Raw genomic sequence first — 24,662 nt, forward strand, 5'->3', positions numbered from 1 at the left:
ATTAGAATTTAGCAGAGGTGGGGGACTCGAGTCACACATTTGAGGACTTGAGACTTGCTTGACTAACATTGATAAAAGACTCGACTTGACTTTGACTTGGTATTCATGACTTGAGACCTGACTTCGACTTGAGACAGATGACTCGAAAGGACTTGACTTTTTTTTTTTAATAAAATATTTTCAGTTTTCTAAATATTGAGATGTTACATTTTGTTTTTGAAACATTGGGTGATTTCTAGTACAATGAGCGCAAACCTAGCAACCTAGTAGGGTGCAGCAGATGCCAACGCAGGAGGCATGGAGGGGCCTATAGTCCAAAAATAATAAAATTTGGATGCAATGATTATGTTGTCGATGGCGGTAGTAAGAAAAGAAGAGCGGTATGCAAGGTCTGCAGCGCAAAAATCAGTAACACGATTTGCTATGGTTAACATTTTAATTTGAATCGCCATGAGCCCTGTAAAGTATGCTTATAATCATCTTTTCATGACCACTGTCTTTTAACTGATTTTAAAAGTGGAAACTGGGGTTGATCATCAGCTTGATTCTCACCAAAGTGACTTGGGACTTGCTTGAGACTTGCACATGTGTGACTTTCTCCCACCTCTGGAATTTAGACATGAACATGTTTTTATATTTTTGGCCTGTTGTGTGAAATTTAGAGGATAAGACCCAACCACACAGGAAGTGTGTGTGTGTGTGTGTGTGTGTGTGTGTGTGTGTGGTTGTTTTCTCTGTGAGACCAAGTTGAGGGCATAACTGTCCCAGGTTATCTGGAGCCTCTCTAGTAGTGATGGGAATTCCGTCTCTTTTTAGTGAGCCAGATCATTTGGCTCAGCTGACCAAGAGCCGGCTCTTTCGGCTCCCAAACGGCTCTTCGTTTTTAGACGGAGACCTCTCCATGAATCACTGCTGATCTTAGTGTTGGCTTTTCCTGCTTCAGCAAAAGCGGGTCGGTGCCGGGGCTGAAGCAGGAAGAGAAACGTTATCGTCTCCCGACTGCGCCCGCAAGGAGACACCGGAGTTTTGGTCGGAGACGATAACGTTTCTTGCTGCGGAGCCCCGTCACTTCACAAGACACGGCAAACCTCTGTTGGTCTGGAGGAGCTGCAGCAGTTATTTCTGCACAAACACTAGATATTCTCAGAGCTAAACTAACTCTTCTGCATTGTGGAGTGAGCGCGCATGAACGTGAAGTGGAGCGAGACAGCGAGAACGCGCGCTGTGTGAGTGAAGGCAGGTAGGCAGAGGAGCAGAGACTCCGGCCACACGCGAGCGTGCATGGGATCCCAACCCGGTACATTTATATGCTTTATAAGCTCCTCTAGCGGGCTGAGAGACAGACAGCTGAGCGGCTGCAGCTGAGAACCGTCTACAGCCGCTTCCTGTCACACACAGAGAAAGAGAGAGAGAGAGAGAGAGAGAGGGAGGGAAGGAGGGAGAGAGAGAGAGAGACTAGAGGAGAGAGAGAGGAGAGGAAGGAGGGAGAGAGAGAGCGCAGAGAGGAGAGAGAGAGAGAGAGGGAGAGAGAGAGAGTGAGGGAAGGAGGGAGAGAGAGAGGGAGAGAGAGAGAGAGAGACTAGAGGAGAGAGAGGAGAGGGAAGGAGGGAGAGAGAGAGAGCGCAGAGAGGAGAGAGAGAGAGAGAGAGAGAGAGGGAGAGGGAGAGGGAGAGGGAGAGAGGGAGAGAGAGAGAGAGAGAGAGAGAGAGAGCGAGAGAGAGAGAGAGAGAGAGGTGGTGGAGGACACAGAATGGCGACCGTGCAGCAGCAGCAGCAGCAGCAGTGCTGCAAATGCACGGCCGAGAGGAAAGGGTTTCGGCGGGAACTTGATTCTTGGCGTCACAAACTGATCCACTGCGTCGGTAGGATCCATTCTGCTGTTTACTATTAAGTAAAACAAATAGCTCCGGGGATCGATACCCGCTTAGCTAGGGTTGACTGCTAGCTAATGCTAATAGCTAGTAGCTAATAGCTAGCATTAGCAACTAGCTAGCTATTAGCTGTTTCCATGTATAATATTACATATTGTATTTGTTCTTGTTCTGTGTGCACCTTGTCCTTTTACTTGAATGCAATGATCTATGAGCCATGTTGTTTGTAAATTTGCATTTGTTTAATAAAATAAAAAAAAGTAGCCTGCTAGCTATTAGCTAATGCTAGCTGTTAGCCTGCTAGCCGTTAGCCTGCTAGCTGTTAGCCTGCTAGCCGTTAGCCTGCTAGCTGTTAGCCTGCTAGTTGTTAGCATGCTAGCTGTTAGCATGCTAGCTGTTAGCCTGCTAGCCGTTAGCCTGCTAGCTGTTAGCTAATGCTAGCTGTTAGCCTGCTAGCTGTTAGCATGCTAGCTAGTAGCCTGGCTCCATAGGTGGCCGTTAGCGGTTAGAACAAGCTAGCAGGCTAACAGCTAGCAGGCTAACAGCTAGCAGGCTAACAGCTAGCAGGCTAACAGCTAGCAGGCTAACAGCTAGCAGGCTAACAGCTAGCAGGCTAACAGCTAGCAGCTGGCTAGCTCTTCCAGTTGGCTCCTTTTCTTTGTCCATCTGAGCTAGCTTGCCGGTGCTAGCTCTTGCTAGCTCTTGTTAGCTCTTGTCAGCTTGTATAATATGACTGAGGATGATATGATCGTGTAAACATTAAAGGCGTGTCGTGTATATTGTGTATATTGTGTATATTGTGTAGCTAACTGACGGTTACTAAACGTGTTTATTGACTTAACCGCTCTATGTCGGCTATGCGGCTAATGAGCTGCTAACATGCTAGCATGCTAAGCTGTTGATGTTATTTGGGGGAGGGGATGTGTTTCTATGTTTCTGTGTTATAGCTGCTAATGTCAGCGCAATATGAGGACAAGCAGACATGTGAGTGGTCTCAGGTGACGGGTTTCTTCGTACTGTTTTGCTATTTTGATCATTTTTGTTGTATTATTATGCTACAGAAACCGGTGAGCTAACGTTAGCCTCCTGCTTTGTGACGTTTAAGCTCAGAGACAAAAATGTTTTATTAACTTTGAATGTAGAGTCACTTTGCACTAACCAGATAATGGTTGTCCGTGTTTGTAATTAGGTACTGGAATGTAATTTGCAATGTGCAATACTCTTGGCACTTTATTCTATTTATTCCTTTATTCTTTTATATCGTCTTGTATTTATTCTTGTATTTATTGTTTTTATTGCAAATATTTGTATTCTTGTACTTTTATTTATCTTGCACCTCCCTTGATGATTGTGCAGTATGAATGTGTATATTTAGACTGTAGACACTGAATTGCTCTTCGGGGATAAATAAAGCTATCTGTATTAAACTCCACAAAACCAGAAAAACATTGAAGTATTAACGTTTCTACTATTCAGGAATCATATTTATTGTCTGTGTTGTTTAACCAAGTGAGTATATGGACTGTAAACATCGCAGGTGTTGGTGACAGCTGGCTATAGCTGTGCACACCTAGCTGTCACAATCTGTTTATTGCAGTCAAACCGGTTTAGTTTGGTACCCGCATTTAAAATGGGTAGAAGATGCATACATGACCCAGATGTGAAGCAGTGCAACACATGCATATCTGGTTCATCAGTACTGAAGGATTGTTTCTGTTTATTTTGTCTTGCAGGGTTTGAAAGCATTCTGGAGGGAATCTATGGCCCACTGCTGCTAAGGGACCTCAGTTTATTTGATGGTGGGTTTTTGTGTGTGTTCATTAAAACAAGTCTTGGTCACTTTGTGTAATCATAGTCATATTTTATATTTACTTTTTTTCAACAACAACAAAAATAATTTGAACCAAACTAACAAGGCATTAGTCTGTCTCTCAATTAGGGCTGCACGATTATGGCCAAAATGATAATCACGATTGTATTGATTGATATCAAGATTATTTATTACGATTATTCATTGATTTTTTAGCGACAACGTATTTTATTGCACTTTCACATTAAAATAAGCAGAGCACTGTTTTCACTGTTTTCATTTCCATGCTGTGCTACATCCCTGTTTAGGGAAGCACGATATTGGAAAAAAATGACATTGAAATATTTTTCTCTGCCATATATATATATATATATATATATATATATATATATATTGCAAAATGAAAAAATACAGGAATATTCACTCTACCCTTTGTTAGCAGCATTTTAAAGTCAAATGTTTCAATCTGGTGCCCTTCGAGAGCTAAATTAGCAACAATAAGAGCTAGATAATCAATTTTATGCTCTTAATTTAATCACATTGGTTGTATAGATAATATCTATAGCCAAAAGTGAAGCCAAAACATCTTGATCACCGGCTGGTGGCTGGCTGTTAGTTTAGGAAGCGTTTGATTTGATATGCAGCAGAGTTTTCTATGAGCAAAACACGCATTTTAAACGCCAACATCGCAGGCGATCATGTTCATTTAATTGTGGGAAGCCAACATTGTGATTGCAATTAATATTTGATTAATTGTGCAGCCCTACTCTCAATACCTTCTGACTTCTTGGCCAATTCTGTAGCACTCAGACCCATGCACATTGTTTCCTATGATGTAAATCTTTAAAAATGTGTCACAAATAATTAGTTAGATTTTTAAAAGGCTTTGATTTTCTCCAAACAGCTGGGCACTGAAGTTTTTCACAAATATTCATATAGGAGTAAATTGTGCGTTTGTTGTGAAATATTTTCAGACCTGGATTGAGACACATTTGGTTTGCTAGTGAGTATTTATGGCAGCAGGATGATGTATGTGGGACTGAGTCACTGTAAACACGTATTCATTAAGGTGTGGGACATTCAGGTTTCCTGTTTGACGGGTATATGATATTACCCTTGTTGTTTTTGAAGTTGGACTCACAACTACAGGATGGTGATATATTCCTATATACAGTGATTAGTTTAATCTTTATTTATTTATAGCGTTATGGATAGACATCCCTATCCCTCACATGCCTCTCTGAGTAAAAACAAAGCAACTGGGATTATTAGATTATAAAACAGCCATTTTTACATGGACAATGACCTCACAGTACCTCTGACGCTATGGTAATAATAGACGCCAGTGGTTTAAGGAGTGGTCATCTGGCATGTAACTGAAAATCTATTTTAGATTTGAAGATATCCCTGCATAACCTCGACACTAGTCTCCTGTTCATGTGTCCCTGTGTGACCCACTTCTCACCTGCTAAATCCTGTAATCACATACCAACTTCACGTCATAAACTTCCTGAAAAAAACAAAAAACGCCAGACTCCACTTTGTACAGGGTGCTATGAGGTTATCTGATGTACATACGTTGGACGTTTTAATGACTCAAGAGTTAAACAACAATCAAGGAAATCTTTATAAAACAGTTGCAGTATACAAAACATGCTGTTATATCATCATTTTATGCAAGTGGCACCACCAAACTTGCTACTCATTTAAGAAGGCAGCATGGTTTCAAACTTGAACACAAGGCAAGACAGAACAACACTAGCTGTACATGGGCCCTAATTGCTCCTAGTTAAAGATAATAAATTAAACAAGGTGGAATTTTATTTACAAGGGCATAAGCCTAGATAGCATGGGTGAAAAGCCTGGATTTAAATGGATGAAACATCCAGTCGGCAGTTTTTTTTATCTGTGGTGACAGTCCAAAATGTTGTGCATCATTGGCCATTGTGTGGTAGTAACATCATTTGTTCCCTAGTATTTTCACTTTGGTCCCTCCAATAATAATACTTCTTGTTACTTCTTACTGCTCTTTTTAGGCACTCTCAGTCAAAAATCCTACCCTTAATTCAGGTACAGATAATGTAAATTAATTGTAATTGATATAAAATCTGAAAAGAATTGCAAATTGAATCACAGCTAATTTGATTCCTATCAAGTCCGCTTTGAAATGTAGTGTTTAGGGTTAATAGCAACTTTATCCGTTACATCTTACAGGGATAGATATTCACCACTCTTAGTAGTAGAGCTACTCGCGGTAGCTCTGCTATCTCCATTAGCTCGCAGCTTGCTATCACAGGCTACTCGCAGCCAAAAGACACAGCTTGCTTGATACAATCTGTTGTCTCAATGCAGTCAGCAGTGCCATCTGGAGTTTGAGTTAGACTAGACGGGAACAATCAGATGATGTGTGATAGAGACCTGGCAGCCTTGATGAATTGCCCGATGGAAACTCAACACAATGTTTGAGTGACATTGTATTTACTTGCCTGTATATTTTCTGAGTAGTTCTAATCTAATCTAATCTAATATAGTTATTCTAATAAATAACAGACAAAGTTTCCCTAGTGTGTTTGTAACAGCATTTATTCATGGCACCTAGATGTGGGCTCTATGAATAAAAGCATTGTGGTGGCAGTTTCTGTTAAAACAAGACACAAACCAACGTAACAACTTGTCTTTCAGTGAATTTAATAAAAAGGCATACATTAATAACTAAAGCATCTGCAGATGGACTCACGAGCACAGCCACCTGTTGTGGACTGTGGCAAGTGAGCCCCGAATACAAAGAGTAGTCAGTATTTATACATTTAAAGCATAACATGAAGATAAGTGCAAAGAAGAAAAGAAGAGAAGGATAGAAAGTGTATCAATGCGTCAGCAGACAACAGAGCATCACAAGACATAACAAGTATTTCAGCAATCTGTTGTTTGCAGTTACAGAGAACTAAAAGGTCAGGTCACTGTCCTATGGTGACGAAGTTGAACATGTGAGGCCCTGAGATTGTCTAAAGGTACACTGTTAAACTGCAGATATGAAAATTGCCATAACAGCATATACTGTATTTACTTTTCATTGTTTATGTATTTTTATATCTCAATTAAGATGTGTATATACATCATAATATATTTTCTGGAAATTTAATTGAGAAACCATTTATAGATTAAATGTTGTCTTGCTTGTTATTGTCTTATTAGGGTTGGATAATATAGACCATAAGATAATAGAAATTTACCAGCAGCATGTAAAGTGTTCTCTTGGCATAAAACTGGTGTAATGATGTAGTTTGGAAGCCACTCCTACCTCTTGTCAAACTCTGTATTGTGACCACAGTAGGGGGCTATTTGATCCTTGATGTACTCATATTGTACACTTATTTATTAATGGCTGGTTATGTGTTATTGTGTCTTTCAGATTGTGAACCTGAAGAAGTAGATGACTGGTCCCCAGAAACAAGTTGCTCTCAATGTTCATTCTGCAACCTTCCCCTGGACAAACTCAGCAGTGTAATGATTCTTCTAGTCAAGATAATTCACAAATAGTGTTTGTATTTTACCGTTAGACGAGCCAATGTAAGTCAACCGTAGCTGTTGACAGTTGTAATAGTTTTATTGTTTGATATAAGATATACATTATCTTAGGATGTACTATATTCCTGATAATAAAAACAGTGGGTAAAGTAACTTTTCTCTTTTTTCGTGTAGGATCAAGTACCTGCAGCCACATCGCCCCTCTCCTCCCCCTCTGATTACTCTCCCTGTCAGGCTCCGACACTCTCTGAGAACAGCCAATCAGCGCACAGGTTCCTCCAAGCTGTGTTTCACAAGAAAGGTGAGTCGGGTGTCTTTCCGCCTTGTGGTGCATGGCACAAATTGTCAAATCCCATTATAGCTATGCAGAAAGGTTGGGTTTTATGTGATGAGGTTTGAGATGTTCTTCTCTAATGTTGCTGCCGCCACATTAATACCATGGAGGTGAATTTAATTTTGTTTGTTTAAATATTACATTTGATCTATCTTTTTCACATGCAATGTCTTTGTTCCTCTGGATAATCTAGACCTTGGTCAACAGTTTATCGAAGGACAATGTCTTGCAAGTAACTGATTATATGCTAGCACAAGAGTCTCCTAAAATGTGATCAGGGTCCTTGTACTAAAAAATGACTATAATTTACCATTGAACTGCTTCCAAGGTCAATATGAGTTAACAATGTGAAAGTAAATGTCTCGGTCACTCAGCTTGGAATAGGTCAGTGCTAACTTCCATATTTGCAACTCAGCCTTGTAGTTTACAAAGTTGTAGGTAGAAGTGGGCTATATGGAGGAAATCCGTGCTGTCGGCAGATGAGTCGGTCACTTTGATTACTCTGAGCAGCATGCATGGGAATGAATTACAATATAACAAGTGTCTGATTAAGTTGGTTGTTCCAAATGTTTTTAGTTCCTCCATGGCTTATTTTGGACTTGCATTTGTGACAAATTGCAAGTTTTATGTCTCATTTTGCAGACATTTGTTGCTTTTGCTGCAAACATGCTGAGGCCAGGAGAGATTTTTGCCATAATGGATTTATTGCAAGATGTCAGAAAAACCTCTCTGTGAGGATCAAAAACGCTCCACAATGTCCTCTCTTTTCTTGTCCTATAAGAATAAATGAAATCATGCTTGTAAAGTCAAAATCCAGTCTTTTTTCTAATTTCTATTTAACCTGTGCCTTCTTCATCAGATGTGTCCCTGGGCTGTGATTCCAACATCCCTCTGGTGGCCCAGGAGCTAATGAAGAAAATGATACATCAGTTTGCCTTGGAGTACGCATCCAAGTGCCTCCTCCACACCAGTACAAATGGTGTTACAACAAGGACCTCATCACCTCTGTCACAAACATCAGACGCCCCTCTGGACCTCACCGTGAGCCGAACTGGGGAGGAGAAAGAGATTGAAAGTGACCCAGGTATGGAAAGCATCAAACATATTCTGATTTAAAGCCAATAAATAAATGTTTCCAGCATCCAAAGTTTTCAAGCCTCTGATCACCCACACAGGTGTGTTCAGTTATTCTGGCTTATTAGACCTCTGCTCAGGTTGAAGGTGGGCGGAGCTGTGATGGGAATTTATTAGGTAACAAATCTTCATCTACCGATAAGAATGATAAAGGTGTAATTTGTCCCGCCCTAACAGGTTCGACAAAGCTAACAGGAGACTTAAGAAGATGTCACAGTTAGTCTAAACGCGCCCACACAGTCCTGAGCAGAGGTCTAATCAGCCAGATTAACTGAAAACACCTGTGTGGGTGTTCAGAAGCTGTATTTGAAACCGCCTACTTCATACTGCTGACGGCGCAGTATACAGTACATACTGCATACTGTTTTCCTGAGTGGTATGCAGTATGCAACGGTTAAAGCGATGTAGTCAAGTCAATTTTATTTGTATAGCCCAAAATCACAAATATGCCACAGGGGGCTTTATAATCTGTACAAGATACGACACCCATACGACATGTATTTTGCAGTATGCTAGACCAGACTTTAGCCTTTAAACCAGTTCTTAAAGCACTGGACAAAAAAAAAAAGCCACTATTGCAATATTATCGAAAGAAATACAACTTATATTTTGTTGTTTATGTTATATTTGTTTACTTTATAAGATACTGCAGGTTTAAACTATTTATTCTAACAGCTCATGGTGAAATAAGACAAACAGGATCATCAGCGAGGGGAGACGGGAAATATAAAACATTGCTCTACAAAATTTATGTTACTCAAACTGCTTTTTCAGTTACAGCAACAAAACAGTGGAATGATATCCCTACTGATATTAGAGAAATGTTAAAAAGGCTCAGGGGCAGCTCTTTCCCTCGCCACTCTGCTGCTCTGTAGCCGCTCTGTGAGCGTCAGCACCCGGTTGGCGTGGTAGCGTGCCCGGCAGGCGCTAGCTAGCTTTCACGGTAGTTCGATTCGCTATCTAATATTGTAAAACTGGAAACATTGAAAATCGAATTATTAATTTCTCGCCTAAAACATTTTCAAAAGTGAATTTAGGGATGAAATAGCTACAAAAAAGTGTATTAAAAAAACTACCCGTTTTTGGCTGCTGCTGTTGTTGTTGTAACTGTAGCCTGTACAGTTCCAGCGCTTTCTTTGTGGGATACAGTAGGTGAGGTAGACTGGTCCGATGCATACTGGAGATTCTTTCCAAATCAGTATGACATATTTTGGCATACTGGAGATTTTGCTTTAGTTTGCATACTGCATTTTACTACATTTTAGCCAAATCAGTACATACTACTAGTATAGTATGCGGTTTCGAATACAGCCAGACACACCAACCCGACATTAAAGATTTTGCGGCGATGAAGGCTGACTGTTGCATCGCCTCATGTAGCCTTTGTCTTGGCCAACTAGCTGCATTTGAACACACCACAAAGACTGCAGCCGACGGTCAGTTAGTAAGTACGTTCTGCGCCTGCGTGGGCGGAAATAATTCTCCACAGTAGTCACAGCGGTAGTCTGTATTTGTCATTCAAAAGAGGAAACCAGGAGACCGAGGACTGCGGATATACAAGCCGTTGTTATGATACGTTCATGAAACAAAGCGGCGTTTGCCGACCATTTTCACACCACTCACCACTTAGCTTCATTCCAGATGGCCATGTTGCTGTGAAAATATACGTGTATTGGAGTGATCAGATGAGATGAAGATGAAAAATGAGGAAAGCCTTCTCTGTGTGTCCTTTTGACTTTACTCGTTGGCTTGCTTTCCTCACTTCCGTTTCTCTTCTCGTGCACTGATTCGTTTAAGCTGAAAAGCCAATCCAAGTAATTTCTTTCACCGACGAGCTCCGCCGCCGATTCAACATACTGAATCGGCCGAAAAAAGTCAGACACGGGCAGACTTGAGCTGTCGATGCGGAACACAACGCAAAAACTAGACCGACAGATGCTCACCGATGTCCCCAAACTGGCCGGCGGTCGACCGTCGACTTGGGCATTAAGACAACAGAGAGTAACATTAATGCCCACTGAAGGTACCAAACCACTGCAACTTAAACCCTAACCAGTTTAAATTAATTCTTCTTGTAACAGATGGCGTGCTCGACCTCTCCAACAGGAACTCTGCCTGCTCAGCAACTTCATCAACATCATCTAATCACAAAGCCTCAGGGTAAGAGTTTTTTTATTGTTCGATTACCTCTGGCTATACATTGTAGTGGTATTCAGCCTTGAGGCAAAATGCACAAGGATGCCCTATTATTACTATAAGTTAAAACTGGGGGTTCTTCTTAAATACAATAAGAAAATTACGTGACCAAGGCATTTTTGTCCGAACCCAGTATGTCTAAATCATTAATTTGCATGTGAGTAAATCCCCATTTTTAACTGAGTTCAGCACTATTGTCTACTGCATTTTCTTTTAGGTGTATAGCATGGCTAACACTGGAAGCTTAGCATCAGTACTGTGTTGTGTTACTGTCGTTTTTACCAGCGTTGCTTGATTTAAGTCAACTAATTAACACCCCTCTGGCCTGAATGATTATGCATATTCCTCATATTGGGTCAGTTCATTGTTAGTCATTATGAAGAGCTAGCTTGTGTTTGGTGCTTTGGTTCTATGGGGTTGACTCTTTTATCTCTTGAGCGGTAACGTCACAGCAATGGCACCGTATTATAACATCTGCCAACAGCCCAGGATTGTACAATGAGGAGAACATTGCAGTACCTCATAACGATTTCACCTCCTTTTTTACTGATCCAGTTATGAGTTTGATTATTCAACCTTCGAGCATGTAGGACTCTCACTGAAGGATATCACAAAACTACAAGGGTTGTGCGTGTGAGCGCCAAAGTAACCCCAGCCATTCACAGACTGTCCCACCTGGACGTGAAGAGGCTTTGCCACACACAGCAGCAGTGTGTGAGAACAGACAGACATGAAACATAACAGTCGCAGTGATGTTACCAACACAAGGCATAAAGGAGTGGACCCCTCGCTCTGCACCCCCCTGTCCCCTATGCCAAAATCAAACCCCCTCCATCACCTCCATCCTGACCCTGCTGTTTGGTCCTCCCATCCCTAGGAGGCAGCGCAGGCAGAAGGAGGAGTACATTGAGAGGAGCTTGGAGCTGTCTGAGGGGTTGCTGTCCAAGGCCTTGAAGGATATACGTTCAGGGAGGCTGCAGGAGCAGCGGGCCGCGTTGCTTTATGGAATACCCCTCCACACCCTGAGGCAAGGTCTGGACGGCTGGGCTGAGGGGAGGTTGGGGCTGCTGCATCAACTCGCACCAGGAAGCAGAGATTTCAGGGATGAAGTGACCTCATACAATGTGATGTCATCAATGCTGGGCGGTGAAGCCCGTCTTGTTCTGCAGAAGGTGGCGGCGTGGGCAGAGCGGGCAGAAATTGGAGGGGCTGCAGGGGAGAACGGAGACTTGAGTTTCCCTTCATCCTCTCTTACCTTTTATCAGCCGAGTGGTCTACAGAAAACCCTCCACCAATCGTTTCCCCAGCTCAGGGATGCTCTCCAGCCCCCACCAAGCCCCACTCCCAGTCTGGAGCCACCCACGTCCCTGCGTATTCCTCAGGTCCGCTCCGTGTCTGACCATAACGGACGGTCGATCCCAGCTGAGAATGGCAGCGCTGCTGAAAACCTACATCATCGTACCTCATCAGTGGAGGGTTTTGCCAGTTCTTCGACAGCTACTGCGAGACCTTCGTCTCTCTTCAAACTCAGACCTCCTTTCTTACCACACGGCTGTCCAGGCAGTGCCAACCAGTCACCTCATCGCCTGGGACCACGCGGGTCCTCGCTGGATGATTCAGAAGACGGGGCAGGTGGCCGGGATAAAGACAAGCAACCGAGAAAGAAACGCGGGAGGTACCGCCAGTACGACCATGATCTGTTAGAGGAGGCCATCACTATGGTGATGGGAGGTCGCATGAGCGTGTCCAAGGCCCAGGGGATTTATGGGGTGCCCCATAGCACACTGGAATACAAAGTCAAAGAGCGTACGGGAACACTGAAGAACCCGCCCAAGAAGAAATCTGCCAACTATTGTTCGTCCAATTCCAACTCGTCTGGTTCTGGTACCACGACCGGTTCCACTAACTCAGGGACTCCTGCCTCAGCTGCTGACGCAAAGATGTTCTAGACCACAAAACGCCTCTAGAGCTCCTCAACACTTGAACTCCTCACCTTTGACAAGATACATGTTTTCTGGAGACACTTGTTTAAACACAACACATGCCTTTTACAAAATATATGGATATTGATATTCAGGTCTTTTATCTATGTGTCTCTAATGTGATAGTCATACTTTTAGCTGTATTTCTCTGGCTTCGTCCTGGGCTTTGACTCAAACAGCTACGAGGTACAGCGTTTTTCAGGAGACAGTGGTGCTCATTACAGCTTTTGTTCACAAGCTCCTCGTAGCTGCAATTTTTATCTTAAAGGATATGGCTTGCGTTATATTATCTGTTTGTGGTTATCAACAAATCCCACGGAAAGACCAAAACTACCTACTAACATGTATCGTCTGTGCGGCCAAAGCCTGATGTATTGAAATTCGTGCGTTTTTTAACAGTTTTTTTGATTGAAATGTGGCAGATGTGCACATAAACTGCACAATATGTGCTAAAGAAGTGTTGTTTTTGTCTTTAACTTTCATCAGGTGTGACTGAAACTTTGCTGCTTTTGTCCACTACCTTTTCAGTTGATCTTACTCTCATGTGCCCCTGTTTTACAGGCGTGCATTGGATTGCATATACATACAGTCATTTAGAGATGACAGTGGAGTTCTGTGGCACTGAGGCTGTATCAGTCTGCGTCTACAAAGATTCATACTCCGAAGGATAAATCAGTAGATGGTTTTGGTCTTGTTAACAGGATAAAATAACACTAGCATTATCCTTAAAGACCTTCAGGAAGTTCTTAACTTTGTTTTCATTGTATATGTTTGTTTTTTCTTCAAGGAGAAAAACTGATATTGATTGTTGCCCACCAGATTGCCCAGGATCAAACATGAGAAACACAGTTGTGGACCTCATAGAGCTAAGAAATAAAGTGTGACTCTCATGTTTGCTAGCTGTTAGGTTATTAGGTTATTCAGGTTTGATTCAATTCTTAAAGCTCCTTCTTAATGGAGCGTTGATGATTGTCATTTGCAGCTTTCTATCTCTCTCTGGGTATTTTGCCTGGGCTACTGAAGTGACTTAGAGCCATTAAAACAGATTAAAAACTCATTGCTATCGTTAGACACCTCTACAAACAGGGAGATTGTACAGTACAAACTGCTGTGGTGGCTACACCCTCATTATGAGTTTTTGGTTGAAGAGATTAGCTTACGAAAGCCATTTTGTGTCGACATAGTTCTCCTCTCTATTTGTGCAAGCTAGTCTGAAAATCGTATTGAGTGTAGTTGGAATGCAACCGTGCAGCATGTTTTAAAATGTGCACTGATAAGCTTGGGAAATGTATGTTATTGTGTACGTGTACTGTTTGTAAAAGATGTTCTTTTTATTATCACAGATATTTACTAATTCTGCTACTGTAGCTGTATTACTGTAAACCTCATACATGACTGCTGCTTAAAACTTTACTGGATCGTTTCCCTGGCACAAAGAGGCCACAACAAGCCTGTTTCAACTTATTCCATGGCGACATGCGTTGTAATGTGTTAAGCCTACGTGACAGATTATGATTTAGTGCATGGATAGGGTTAAATGTTATTAATGGTTGATTGTGTAATAGGCTACTGGAGGTTACAGTAGCTTTTGTTGTGACAAAGCTTACAGGCTTCTTTGTTTGTGTCTGGGGAAATGCTAAATGTTGCGTCTACTCTTAACGTCTGCCTCTGAGATGGGCTTATTTACATTAACAGTGCTACTACCAAAGCAGCAGTTCAGGGTTACCCACACAAAGCTGCTTCGATTTGTTTTGCTGTGACGTCAGCCTGCCTGTGTGTGTCTCTCTAACCTCGTTGCCACATATACCTCTGAACTTTATCTGCCTATTGCCCAGTGTCAGGTTTCACATCATGCCTCTGTGTTATGATACTGTATCTACTGGGGTTTTAGTCTCTCAAGGAACAACACAGGTGTCAATGTATTGCCATCAACACTTTGTTCTTCAAGTAATTTATGATAGTCAGCCGTTTTGTTGTGAAAGATTTTTTTTAAATGGTTTAGGTTTAGCCCTGTGGCATTTACAGGAGATCTGCCATGTTCTTAGCTTGCACCAGGAAGCACAGATTCTTGGTGCAAGTATTTGTCCTTGTTGGTTATCTTTGTATGTGTTATTTGTTAATTTTAAGGCTAAAAGTATTTAATTTTTGTAAAGCCGTTTTTGGTCAGGTTGTTTGGCATTTCAACCTTTGTAACTATACAAATACTGATGTCTCCGCTCCTGAATGTCTCTGCTCTCAACAGTACACAGTGCCTGTGTCTGGGGCTACAGCATAGTGCAGCATGATGTCTCTACTCTGGGAATGATCTGCTATTTATATCAAAGGGCCAGTTTGTGAACAAGCCTAAACACCTCATGAGAAATAGAAAAAGTATTTCATTGTAAGTTTAATTGCAGTATATTCTGGGAACACACCAGGGCTTGTTTTCAAACTTCAAGCTTAAGGCATTTTTTGTTATTTTTAGACTGAACTGCTGGCAAATCTTTGAAACGACTTAACAGAAATCTGCTATTTATGCATAAATCAATTATTGCACTATGATTTATAAGAAGCATTTTTATTGTAGTAACCTTTTGTGTTGTTGCTGCCTACTTATTTATTGATTGTGCTTCAGAACTGTGATTTTACTAGTTTGTTTGTTGTAGTTCTTGATTTGTAATGGGGCACTTTGATTCAATGTGAAATGTGTATTGCTGCATGAACGCTTTTAAATGTGAGCCCATATAATTTATTTAGTCCTAAAATGACGCCCTTGACTATTGTGGTTGTTTAGTGCTTATGTTAAGATTAATTATTGAAGTGATTTAAAAAAAATAATTTGGTTATCATAACAAACTCAACAGTAACACTACAGAATGTAACACTCTTACACTGCATCCAGTCCAGTTGATCCCTGACAACAAGGGCTGGATTTATACAGCACTTAAATTGTATGAAATACTATCATATTCAAAAATTATGGAAATTTAAGGATATTAAAATCAATTACTTGTTTTTTTAGTGAAATGAATCACTCACAGGACCTGATTTAACTGCTGATTTGAACATTTGTTAGGTTTGTTGGTTGAAGTGCTGTTGAAAAAAACATTTTGGTTTAAGCGTTCTACAATCGTTCCTTCTGCTTTTAGCAGAATGTTATCGTTTGCCTTCAGCAACTCATCAATAAAACAGTTCTCTAATCAGTTGCCTGTCATAATTTTATTAACATAACGGTTTGTTTCAGGGTCTTTTTTGTTACTGTTTTCATGGAACAATTTTTTTCATGTCTTGACAAAACCTGACGATGCTGGTTAGAAAAATGGTAATCAACTTGTTCTGTCCACCCCAAAACTTTCTCATCCAGTTCAGACCACACTTGCATAAAAGTGGCTGTGTATGCAGCAAAAGGCAATCACAATGTGTGGGTTTCAAACTGTTAGCAAATGCAGTGGGCTGCAGTTGGTACATGCTGCAGGCTACAAACAACTTTTATAATACCGCAATGATTAAAAACTCAGAAAATTAATTGATAGAAGGGTAATAATATTGTTCACTTTAAGTGTGCATGAAGAAATTTGGAGTGGTGTGACTAGCTGTTTGCCACGGTGTCTTTTTGTTTCTGCTGCTTAAGTCAGAAAATGTCTCATCTGTGTGAGTATGTACTTGTTGTTTGTCATTTTAAATTGGACTCAGCTAGAATAAAACTCCAATCTTTTTATTTTTTGCCTCTAGCGCCCTGCTGCCATCATTAATGGAAGAATTGGGAGATCTGGAACAGCGAGGGACTAAGTGTCGTCGGAGCTCTGCATTGGTTGCTGTTCTCAGCTCGCTCTGCCCAGCACACCGTTCCTTATTCCACCAGATCCTGAAGGTGGCACGCCAGGAGAAAATGCTGTTGGTCCTTAATCGCAGACCTGTAGATCAAACTGAATCTCACTGCTGTCACTGTGGCGTAAACCCACAGGATATTGTTAGCCCTCATGCAGTCCCATTTAGTGAATGTAAAGCCCTTAACAGCAGCCCGTATTACCCTTTAATTGATTGTGATAATCAAGGTCATGGCAGCACAATGTTTCATCCAGAAGTCTCCAAGTCCAATTGTAGCATCCATCACTACCCTTTAACAGACTGTAAATGTGACGCTCCTCTGGGCTCAAGCTACTGCTGTGTGCAGAGGTGCAGGATGGAAACCTACACTGTTATGTGCCCCAAGAGGCTGCACTGTATTTCCTGCCAAAGCCTTGCTGTAGGTCGTATCAACAACATAGTGTGTTCATTTGCCTCCTCTCCTTCGTTATCCAAATCCCCTTCACTGTGCACTCCCTCCTCTAGTTTATGCCCTTCCTCATCGATCTGCTATAACCAACACAACCCCCACTCTTGTCCCTGTCATTCAAACCATGCCTGTCTGACGCAGGTCAGGAACACAATAGAAAGCGGGGTTGGAGATGGGGATCCTCCTTGTCCTATCCTGAAGAGAGAGCAGAGCCCCTCTCCTCCTCCTCTGTCCCCTATCCCCTCAGACATCAATAAGAAAACTGATGAAAAGCCACCCTCCCTCCTTCACCATAGACAAGAGGAGGAAGCTGACCTAATGGTTAAAGATGGTCTTGTAAATGCAAGCCACCAGGAAGCAGATGTGGATACAGCTGCAGAAGAGGAGCGAGACTGTAGGAGCACAAGAAGTAGTCGGGCTGAGCAGAACCCAAGTGGGACTTCACTGCAAGACGTTGTGAACCGCTTCAGTGAGAAACTGGAGACAATCAGACCTATAGAGAAGGACACACCTCTGGTTTCACCGGCCGTTAATGTCTCTGAAAAGGAGCAGCCACAGTGTTCCTCAACCAGTCAGAACCTACAGTTTCAGGCTGATGCCCATTTGACTGAAATCATCACCACAGTGCTTCATACAGGCAGTGCTAGTGACTACAGTCTCAGCGAGCTGTTCAATCGCCATGATAGCAAAGAGCCCAAGTCACCTAATACCCGCTCCCGACGTCGCCAAGAAGTCCTTGCTGCTATAGCAACACCTGCTGATGATGCTACAACCAGAAGGCAAACCTTACAACGTAAACGAGAGCTTGCCATGTTTGACCAGTCCTACAGTAGGAGAAAGGTACCACTAGCAAAGAGGGCAAGATTGAAAGATGGAACTGTTACTGTAACTACATCACCCTCTTCATCTGACTCAAACCTAGTTAAAGAGGAGTCTAAAAAAGAAATGGAGGTAGATTTAGAATCTGTAGAGAGTCATAGAGTTAGGGAGGGACCACTGAACACTGTCACTGCAGAAAGTGATAGGAATGAAGTTAAAGAGGCGATACAGACCGTTATAGTAACAGAAGAATCTCAGATCATTAAAGCAGAGGAGAAAGAAAAGGAAATACCTTGTGAGGAAAAAATTCTTACCCTTTCAGACACTCAAATACCGACCACAAAACTGCAGAGCAAGTATGGCAAACAAGGCTCAAAGGGTGACAGTATAGAAACACAGGTGATGGCAGTGACTGCAACCTCAGCAAAACAGTGCAGCAGGCCCTGTACAGAAGATGGTATGGGTAGTGGTGCTGGAAGTGATAGGAACCATGAAGAAGCTCCATCTGTCCAAAGCTCTGACAGTGACAATAGACCAGGTGAAGATAATGATTCCCAAAGTCCTACTAGAGATAGGCAGAAATGTCAATCACACGACTCAAAGGACGCAAGGAGATCCAGGAGAAATATAGTACCTCCACAGCGGTTCTCCTCCTATGTCACAGAGCGCAGGAAGATGTTCTATGTTGCATGTTTCTCAGAAGGCATCTTTAACCAGGGAACACAAAAGGACAAGGTTTTGACATCTGGCACCCTGGATGCCTTATCCAAAGATCCAGATGCTGAGGACACCCAGCTTGAAGTAAGAAGTGAAGCTCCTCTGTCCTCACCTGAGCACACAGGGAAGCTTGCCTTTGAATCAACACATGAAGAACAACCTGGACTATCCTACACAGAGTCAAAAGATCTTTCCACAAACCAGGTCTTTCCACAAACTGTGGATGCCAAAGAGATGAGTCCTACAAACCAGAGTTTGGACAATAGGACAGATGGCAGTGACTGCGCTGGCAAGCCTTTTGGAAGGCTACGGTCATCTCGCAGAAGACTACAAGACTCAAAGGCAACTTCTATAACTCCCCAAAACACATCAAATATGGATGTCACCATGGAGTCTGCTACCTGTGTTGAGAGCCCTCCCAACTCCCAAATCCAGTACACTAGTCCAATAAAGCTCATGTTTGTATCACAGGTAAAGGATAAGGAAGGGGTCAGATATAGTCTCAAATCAGCATTTTCTGGTTCTAGTGCACAGGAACCCTTTGACCCATGTGTAGAGTCTTCATGGTCGGGGACACTTCAGAAACACAAAAGCAAGAGAACTGAGTCTGCTACTTCACGTGTAAAACCTATTTCTTCGCCACTAAAGTCTGCTACCTCACCTGCTAGATCTGCTTCTCACTCGCCCAAGTCTGCTTCTTCCCCAGCCAAGTCTGCTTCTTCACCCAAGGCAGCCTCATCATCACCCAAGTCAGCCTCTTCATCAGCCAAGTCTGCTTCTTCACCCAAGTCAGCTTCTTCCCCAGCCAAGTCTGCTTCTTCACCCAAGTCAGCTTCTTCACCCGCCAAGTCTGCTTCTTCACCCAAGTCAGCCTCATCCTCACCCAAGTCAGCCTCTTCACCGACCAAGTCTGCTTCTCCACCCAAGTCTGCTTCTTCACCCGCCAAGTCTTTTTCTTCACCCAAGTCAGCGTCTTCACCAGCCAAGTCTTTTTCTTCACCCAAGTCAGCGTCTTCACCAGCCAAGTCAGCTTCTTCACCCGCCAAGTCTGCTTCTTCACCCAAGTCAGCCTCATCCTCACCCAAGTCAGCCTCTTCACCGACCAAGTCTGCTTCTCCACCCAAGTCTGCTTCTTCACCCGCCAAGTCTTTTTCTTCACCCAAGTCAGCGTCTTCACCAGCCAAGTCAACTTCTTCATCACCCAAGTCTGCTTCTTCACCCAAGTCAGCTTCGTCATCACCTAAAATAGGTTCCAGAAGATCAGGCGAAGGTACTCCAACTAAGCGTGCAGCTGGAGCTGAGAGCCAGGGATCACCGGGTGACTCAATATCTTTCCATGAAACCACTCCAAAAAGGCGTCCAGGCCGGCCAAAGAAGCTGGGACCACAGCTTGAGCAAAAGGCAAAGAGGCCAATTGGTCGACCGCGCAAGGAGAAGGCTGTGGATTCAGTAATGGGGGCAAAAACAGCAAATGGAAAAACTGTTACAACACCCAAGGACGAGAATATAAACAAGAACCTTAAAATAACAGTAGTGTACGGCCGTTCTAGGAGAAACAAACGAATGGTGTCTGAGGGCTTTGACCAGCTGCAAACAGAATTCCATGATGCTTGCCAAGCAGTGGGCCTAAAAAGTGACTTGGGCATTTTAATGCACAACTCTAAGACCAGCTCAGGTACTCAAGGTATCAAAACAGCCTCAACAGAATTGTCTGAGGAATTAAATTTTGTCAGCCCTGTAAAAGAGTCTGCCCCTCAATCTAGCAGTAACATCAAATGTCAAAAGCGGGATGATTCTGCACCCTCAAGGAAACCAGGTAGACCTGCAAAAGTTAAAATCTCTGGAATCTCAGTCACAGTAACCACAGTGTCGCCTCGGCAGCGGAAAATTCAGATAAATAAGGATACTCGGCAGTCTCCTGAAACAGTAATTCATAAGAAAGTACTCCTACCAGAATTCAAATCTGCCAAAGAGCCCTGGACAATCAATCATCAGTCAACAAGCAAAATCAGTCAAACAGAAGAAGGGATAGAAACAGAGGATGAAAGTAGAGGCAAACTGCCAAATCTGCCTGTAGCAGTGCGTCACTCAATGAGAGTGAGAAAGCCCTCGATCCACTTTCTGCATGCTGTTGCCACCTCCAGATCATACAGCCACAGTAATGCTCTGCTACGGCGCTCCAAACAACTTTTGCTAAACAAGGCCAGCAATGAAAGGAGACAGGGGGAGCAACAAAGTAGTGTAGAGACTTCAAGGCAGAAAAGACGGTTCTGTGGACAAGAAAGGAAGAACATCTCTCAGGACCTGCGCAAAGTGGCAGGGGTATCTGTAGACTCAATCTTTACCACAAAAGAGACGCTAAGGTGGTGGGCAGCATCAGCTGAGGAGCAGACTATGAACCAGGAGCTTGCCAGGAGAATACGACTCATCTCTGACACGTGGGTCTCAAACACGGTGGAGAACCAAGAAAAAGAAACTGCATGTAATTCAAATGTAGGCCTTAAAGGTAACAGTTCTTTTACCAGGAAGTCAAAACATTCCTCTGTTCGAATGCTGTTCGACTGTCCTCCTGACAAACCACGGTCCTGTAGCATGCAGCAGCTCTGCTCCTGGTTCATGCAGACCACAGAGACACAGTCTCTGGCCATTGTCAAGAAGGCAAGCTCCCGTAATCCTTACGAAATTATGCACTTCCCTCGTTCCAATAAATCTGCCAATAAAAAGAGTGTTTGCCACAGTCCTCAGGCCGAGCGACTGCGCAAACACATCAAGAAATTTGCCAAAACTGTGCCAAAAAGTCCATTGCAACATCAAGAGGCTCAAAGAAGGTTGAGGAAGAGAAATGAGGCACCTCTATCAACGCATAAGATTAGGCGACAACTTTTCGCTCCCAGGTTTGAAACAGGCAGGCTCAATAAAGGAGTTCAATGGGGGAGAAGCAGAACATCTGGCAAATACCGGATCACTCTATTAAGAGCAAGGACAAGGTTTCTAACCCGAAAAGAAATGGAGAGGTGGCGAAAGAGGCAGAGGAACAAGAAAAACAATAAAGTCACTACAAGTTGTTCAAATGGACATGGAGTGACTAGACTACAACCCAAACGTAAAGCATTACGCAGATCAGCAAAAGATCAGTTATCTGACTGCTTGGAGAACAGTTCTGCCACCGGTTCTGTTGACCAAACTCAGGAGCCTGTGGATGTAACCAAAGAGCAGAACCTCTGCTCTAAAGCCTGGAGTCCTGAGAGGCTGAAGGAATGCCGGGTGTTCCTGAGGAAGATCAACTCTCCAGACAACGAATCAACTGAGGAAGAGTGGGACTCCTGTACTGTGACACTGGATGACGGGTCACCTTCTGCATACCTCTTTGCAGGAAGGGAGAGAAAACTGGTAGGAGTTGTTAAAGCTGTGAAAACTGAAAGAAAAAGGAGCGCTGCCTCAAGAGAGCCAGCAAGGTCTGAACCTAAATCAGTCCAGGAGCAGGATGCGATGCCAGTGGGGAGGCAGAAACGCAAATACAAACGTCCTGGGGTTGCGTCTACTGAACCACCGCAACCACCACCAGCGAAGATGTTGAGACAATCGCGAATGAGGGGCCTAACGGGGCCGAGATGGTGCGACTTTGTGTTAGGTAACTACCTTGCTTCTTTTATTGAATATCAACTTTTATCAAACTTCAATTTTGAATCACTGCTAAAATCAAGTTATGCTCTCTTTCTTTTCTGACAGAAAACTAAATGAAGCATCCTCCTACCTGGGAAAGGGACTGTGGTTTAACGTGGTGCCTTTGGACATTGAGCTGACCACGTGGACTGACCATCCCACTATGGTTCAGTCTTACACTCAGCAATTATGTAGCAGTCTAACTTAACAAAAGCTTGATGTTGCACTATTTTTATCCGTGTATGTACAGAAATGTTTGATTTTTTTATTGTCCACTTGCCTTCGTATAGTAGATCAAAATCATTACGTCAAACAGAGTTTTATGGGGATATCAGAGTGGCTGTATTGGAAAGAAAGGCAAAGCTTGATTGCATAAAGATAGTGCCATCTCCCCCAAAACATACCTCATTATCATGGCCACAACTTCTTTCAGACAATTACCTTTTATTGTAAATCTTAGCCCAAAACCCCTAAAAATGTACAGCCCTAAAATCCCCCAAAGTTAATTTATTTTTTATTTATAGTCACCCTTAGTTTGGCACTGTTTAAATTCCAAATTGCTAATTTAATAATTGTTCTTTTAGATTTGAAAAGAATATTGAAATTTAATGACATTCTCCCAATCCGAGCCTTGTTTCAGTCACTCTTGTATTGCAAGCCAGTAGCCAAAAACGTAGTGAATGAAGGACTCATCTGTGTCAACCAAGCCCCATCTTTACCCCGAACACTTTGTGTATGGGCCCCAACTATAAAATTGTGCATTGAATTACAGTAATTAGCCATCCACCCTAAAACCAAACCTTTTATGTCATTCAAACAATATCTGCAAGTCTTGGCATCAAACTGCAGTTAACCCCAACATACATGTTCCAAGTGACTATGTATTCAGCCCCACAAAATGTAGAGGTATATGTAAAGTGATGAGGAAAATGGCATTATGCAGTTGTAGAAAAGTAGAATCTGATTAATTTGTTGGTTTGTGGGATCTGTCTTGTTTTAATTCTATATGTGATTGTCTTCTTGTTTTCACCCAAAGCAGATACTGTATGTTGGTGTCGGATCTACTTCTTGCACTATTCCATCTGAGATTATTAACCCCACTACACAGATTCCTCCCCCCGTATTTTGCACATCCCGTGTCCCACTACCAAACCCTACTGTAAAACTAGAGAATCTATTTGGTGCAATACAAACCCAGATGATTTATCAGTATGTAGTAATTATTTTATTGCTGACAGACGAATGGATGTACACAAGTACCAATGGCCTGGGATGTTACTTCAGTTGTTTCCATAGCCATGTAATGTGATCTTAAAGGATATTGCTATACAAACTTTTTTTTTTTCTCCCACCTGCTTTGTTCTCCTCAATGAAGCATAAAAAAATAACAGATCCTTAATTGTTATAATAGCATTAAATTGTTTTGATCATAAATGTACTAGCATTATTTACTATTTAAACGCAGGTGGGAAATGTGTTGCTGTTTAGGTTTCCCTAGATTTTCTGTTTTAGCAGCGAGAGACGCTTACCTCCACTGGGGCTCAGCTAGGCCTACTGCTCTTTTGCTTATCAACCGTGTGATAGACGAGACCAGAGAGATGATCAGTTAACACTAATCTTGGATCAGTATCATGTTAGAGGGCAAGTAGATCCAAGATGTCTGGCTGTAGGTCAAATCTTAAACCTGTAGTGTGTGTCGTGTGTCGGACTACCCTTGTATGTGTGTCACTATGGTTGCCATTTCAACATGAGGGATGTGGGGTGGCCCAGTCTTGTGATCCGCGCTCTGTTGAAGAACCTGGTGCTAAACATCTGTTGTATATTTTCTTTATCATGTGTTTTTATACTGTCCATTACAGATGAAACAAAAATGATCTGTGATTGGAACAATAAAAAGTCTTTTGAAATAACCATATTGATGCTCACTATGATTTATAGTAGACGGTGACATGTTAAAAAAAACAACTCATACAATTCCCGCTGTAGAGTATAGTAAGATCCTGCTGTGCAGCTGTACTGAAAAATATAACATTGAGGATTATCTGATGACTTTGGATTTTACATTTTTCACATTGCTCCTCTCTCGGTGAATCAAATCAATGAAACTTTGGTTGAACTGAAATGAGTTCAACATACCCAGGGTATTATTTCGTTATCTGGCTTAACAAACGTGTTCCCGCTAAACGGTCCTACGATGCTGGTTATCAACTCAGTAAACCAACCCAGGGTTTCTCTATCCGGCTATGAGCGCATTCACATGAAGGGGGCGGGGATTGCAGCATCTGACCAATCCCGAACATGGACAAGTCTACTCTCAGCAGAGCAGCATATTTTACAAACCAAGAGCAAACTA

The 24,662-nt window shown here is 42.4% G+C and overlaps 1 protein-coding gene across 2 annotated transcripts; it reads left to right on the forward strand.

The window, feature by feature from the left end:
* Positions 1-1,531: 1,531 nt before the first annotated feature.
* On the forward strand, positions 1,532-24,219 carry lcorl (ligand dependent nuclear receptor corepressor-like). 2 transcript variants are annotated; one of them, XM_074630096.1, is made up of 8 exons: positions 1,532-1,862; positions 3,605-3,670; positions 7,094-7,185; positions 7,384-7,510; positions 8,403-8,627; positions 10,759-10,837; positions 16,567-22,277; positions 22,376-24,219. In XM_074630096.1, exons 1-8 carry the CDS (start codon positions 1,751-1,753, stop codon positions 22,381-22,383), a joined length of 6,420 nt encoding a protein of 2,139 aa, XP_074486197.1. In that variant the 5' UTR covers positions 1,532-1,750; the 3' UTR covers positions 22,384-24,219. The 2 variants fall into 2 exon arrangements, with proteins under 2 accessions (XP_074486197.1, XP_074486198.1); XM_074630097.1 differs by lacking the exons at positions 16,567-22,277; positions 22,376-24,219 and adding an exon at positions 11,751-16,037 and having other exon boundaries at positions 1,538-1,862.
* Positions 24,220-24,662: the final 443 nt, after the last annotated feature.

The sequence above is a fragment of the Sebastes fasciatus genome, chromosome 3 (genome assembly GCF_043250625.1).
Source record: "Sebastes fasciatus isolate fSebFas1 chromosome 3, fSebFas1.pri, whole genome shotgun sequence".
Taxonomy (NCBI): Eukaryota; Metazoa; Chordata; class Actinopteri; order Perciformes; family Sebastidae; genus Sebastes; species Sebastes fasciatus.

Excerpts from the sequence above, each read along its gene's own strand:
- lcorl (XM_074630096.1), top strand. The coding sequence starts at position 1,751 with ATGGCGACCGTGCAGCAGCAGCAGCAGCAGCAGTGCTGCAAATGCACG. Across the intron at positions 1,863-3,604 it reads CAAACTGATCCACTGCGTCG|GGTTTGAAAGCATTCTGGAG; the intron begins GTAGGATCCATT and ends TTTGTCTTGCAG. Across the intron at positions 3,671-7,093 it reads GGACCTCAGTTTATTTGATG|ATTGTGAACCTGAAGAAGTA; the intron begins GTGGGTTTTTGT and ends TGTGTCTTTCAG.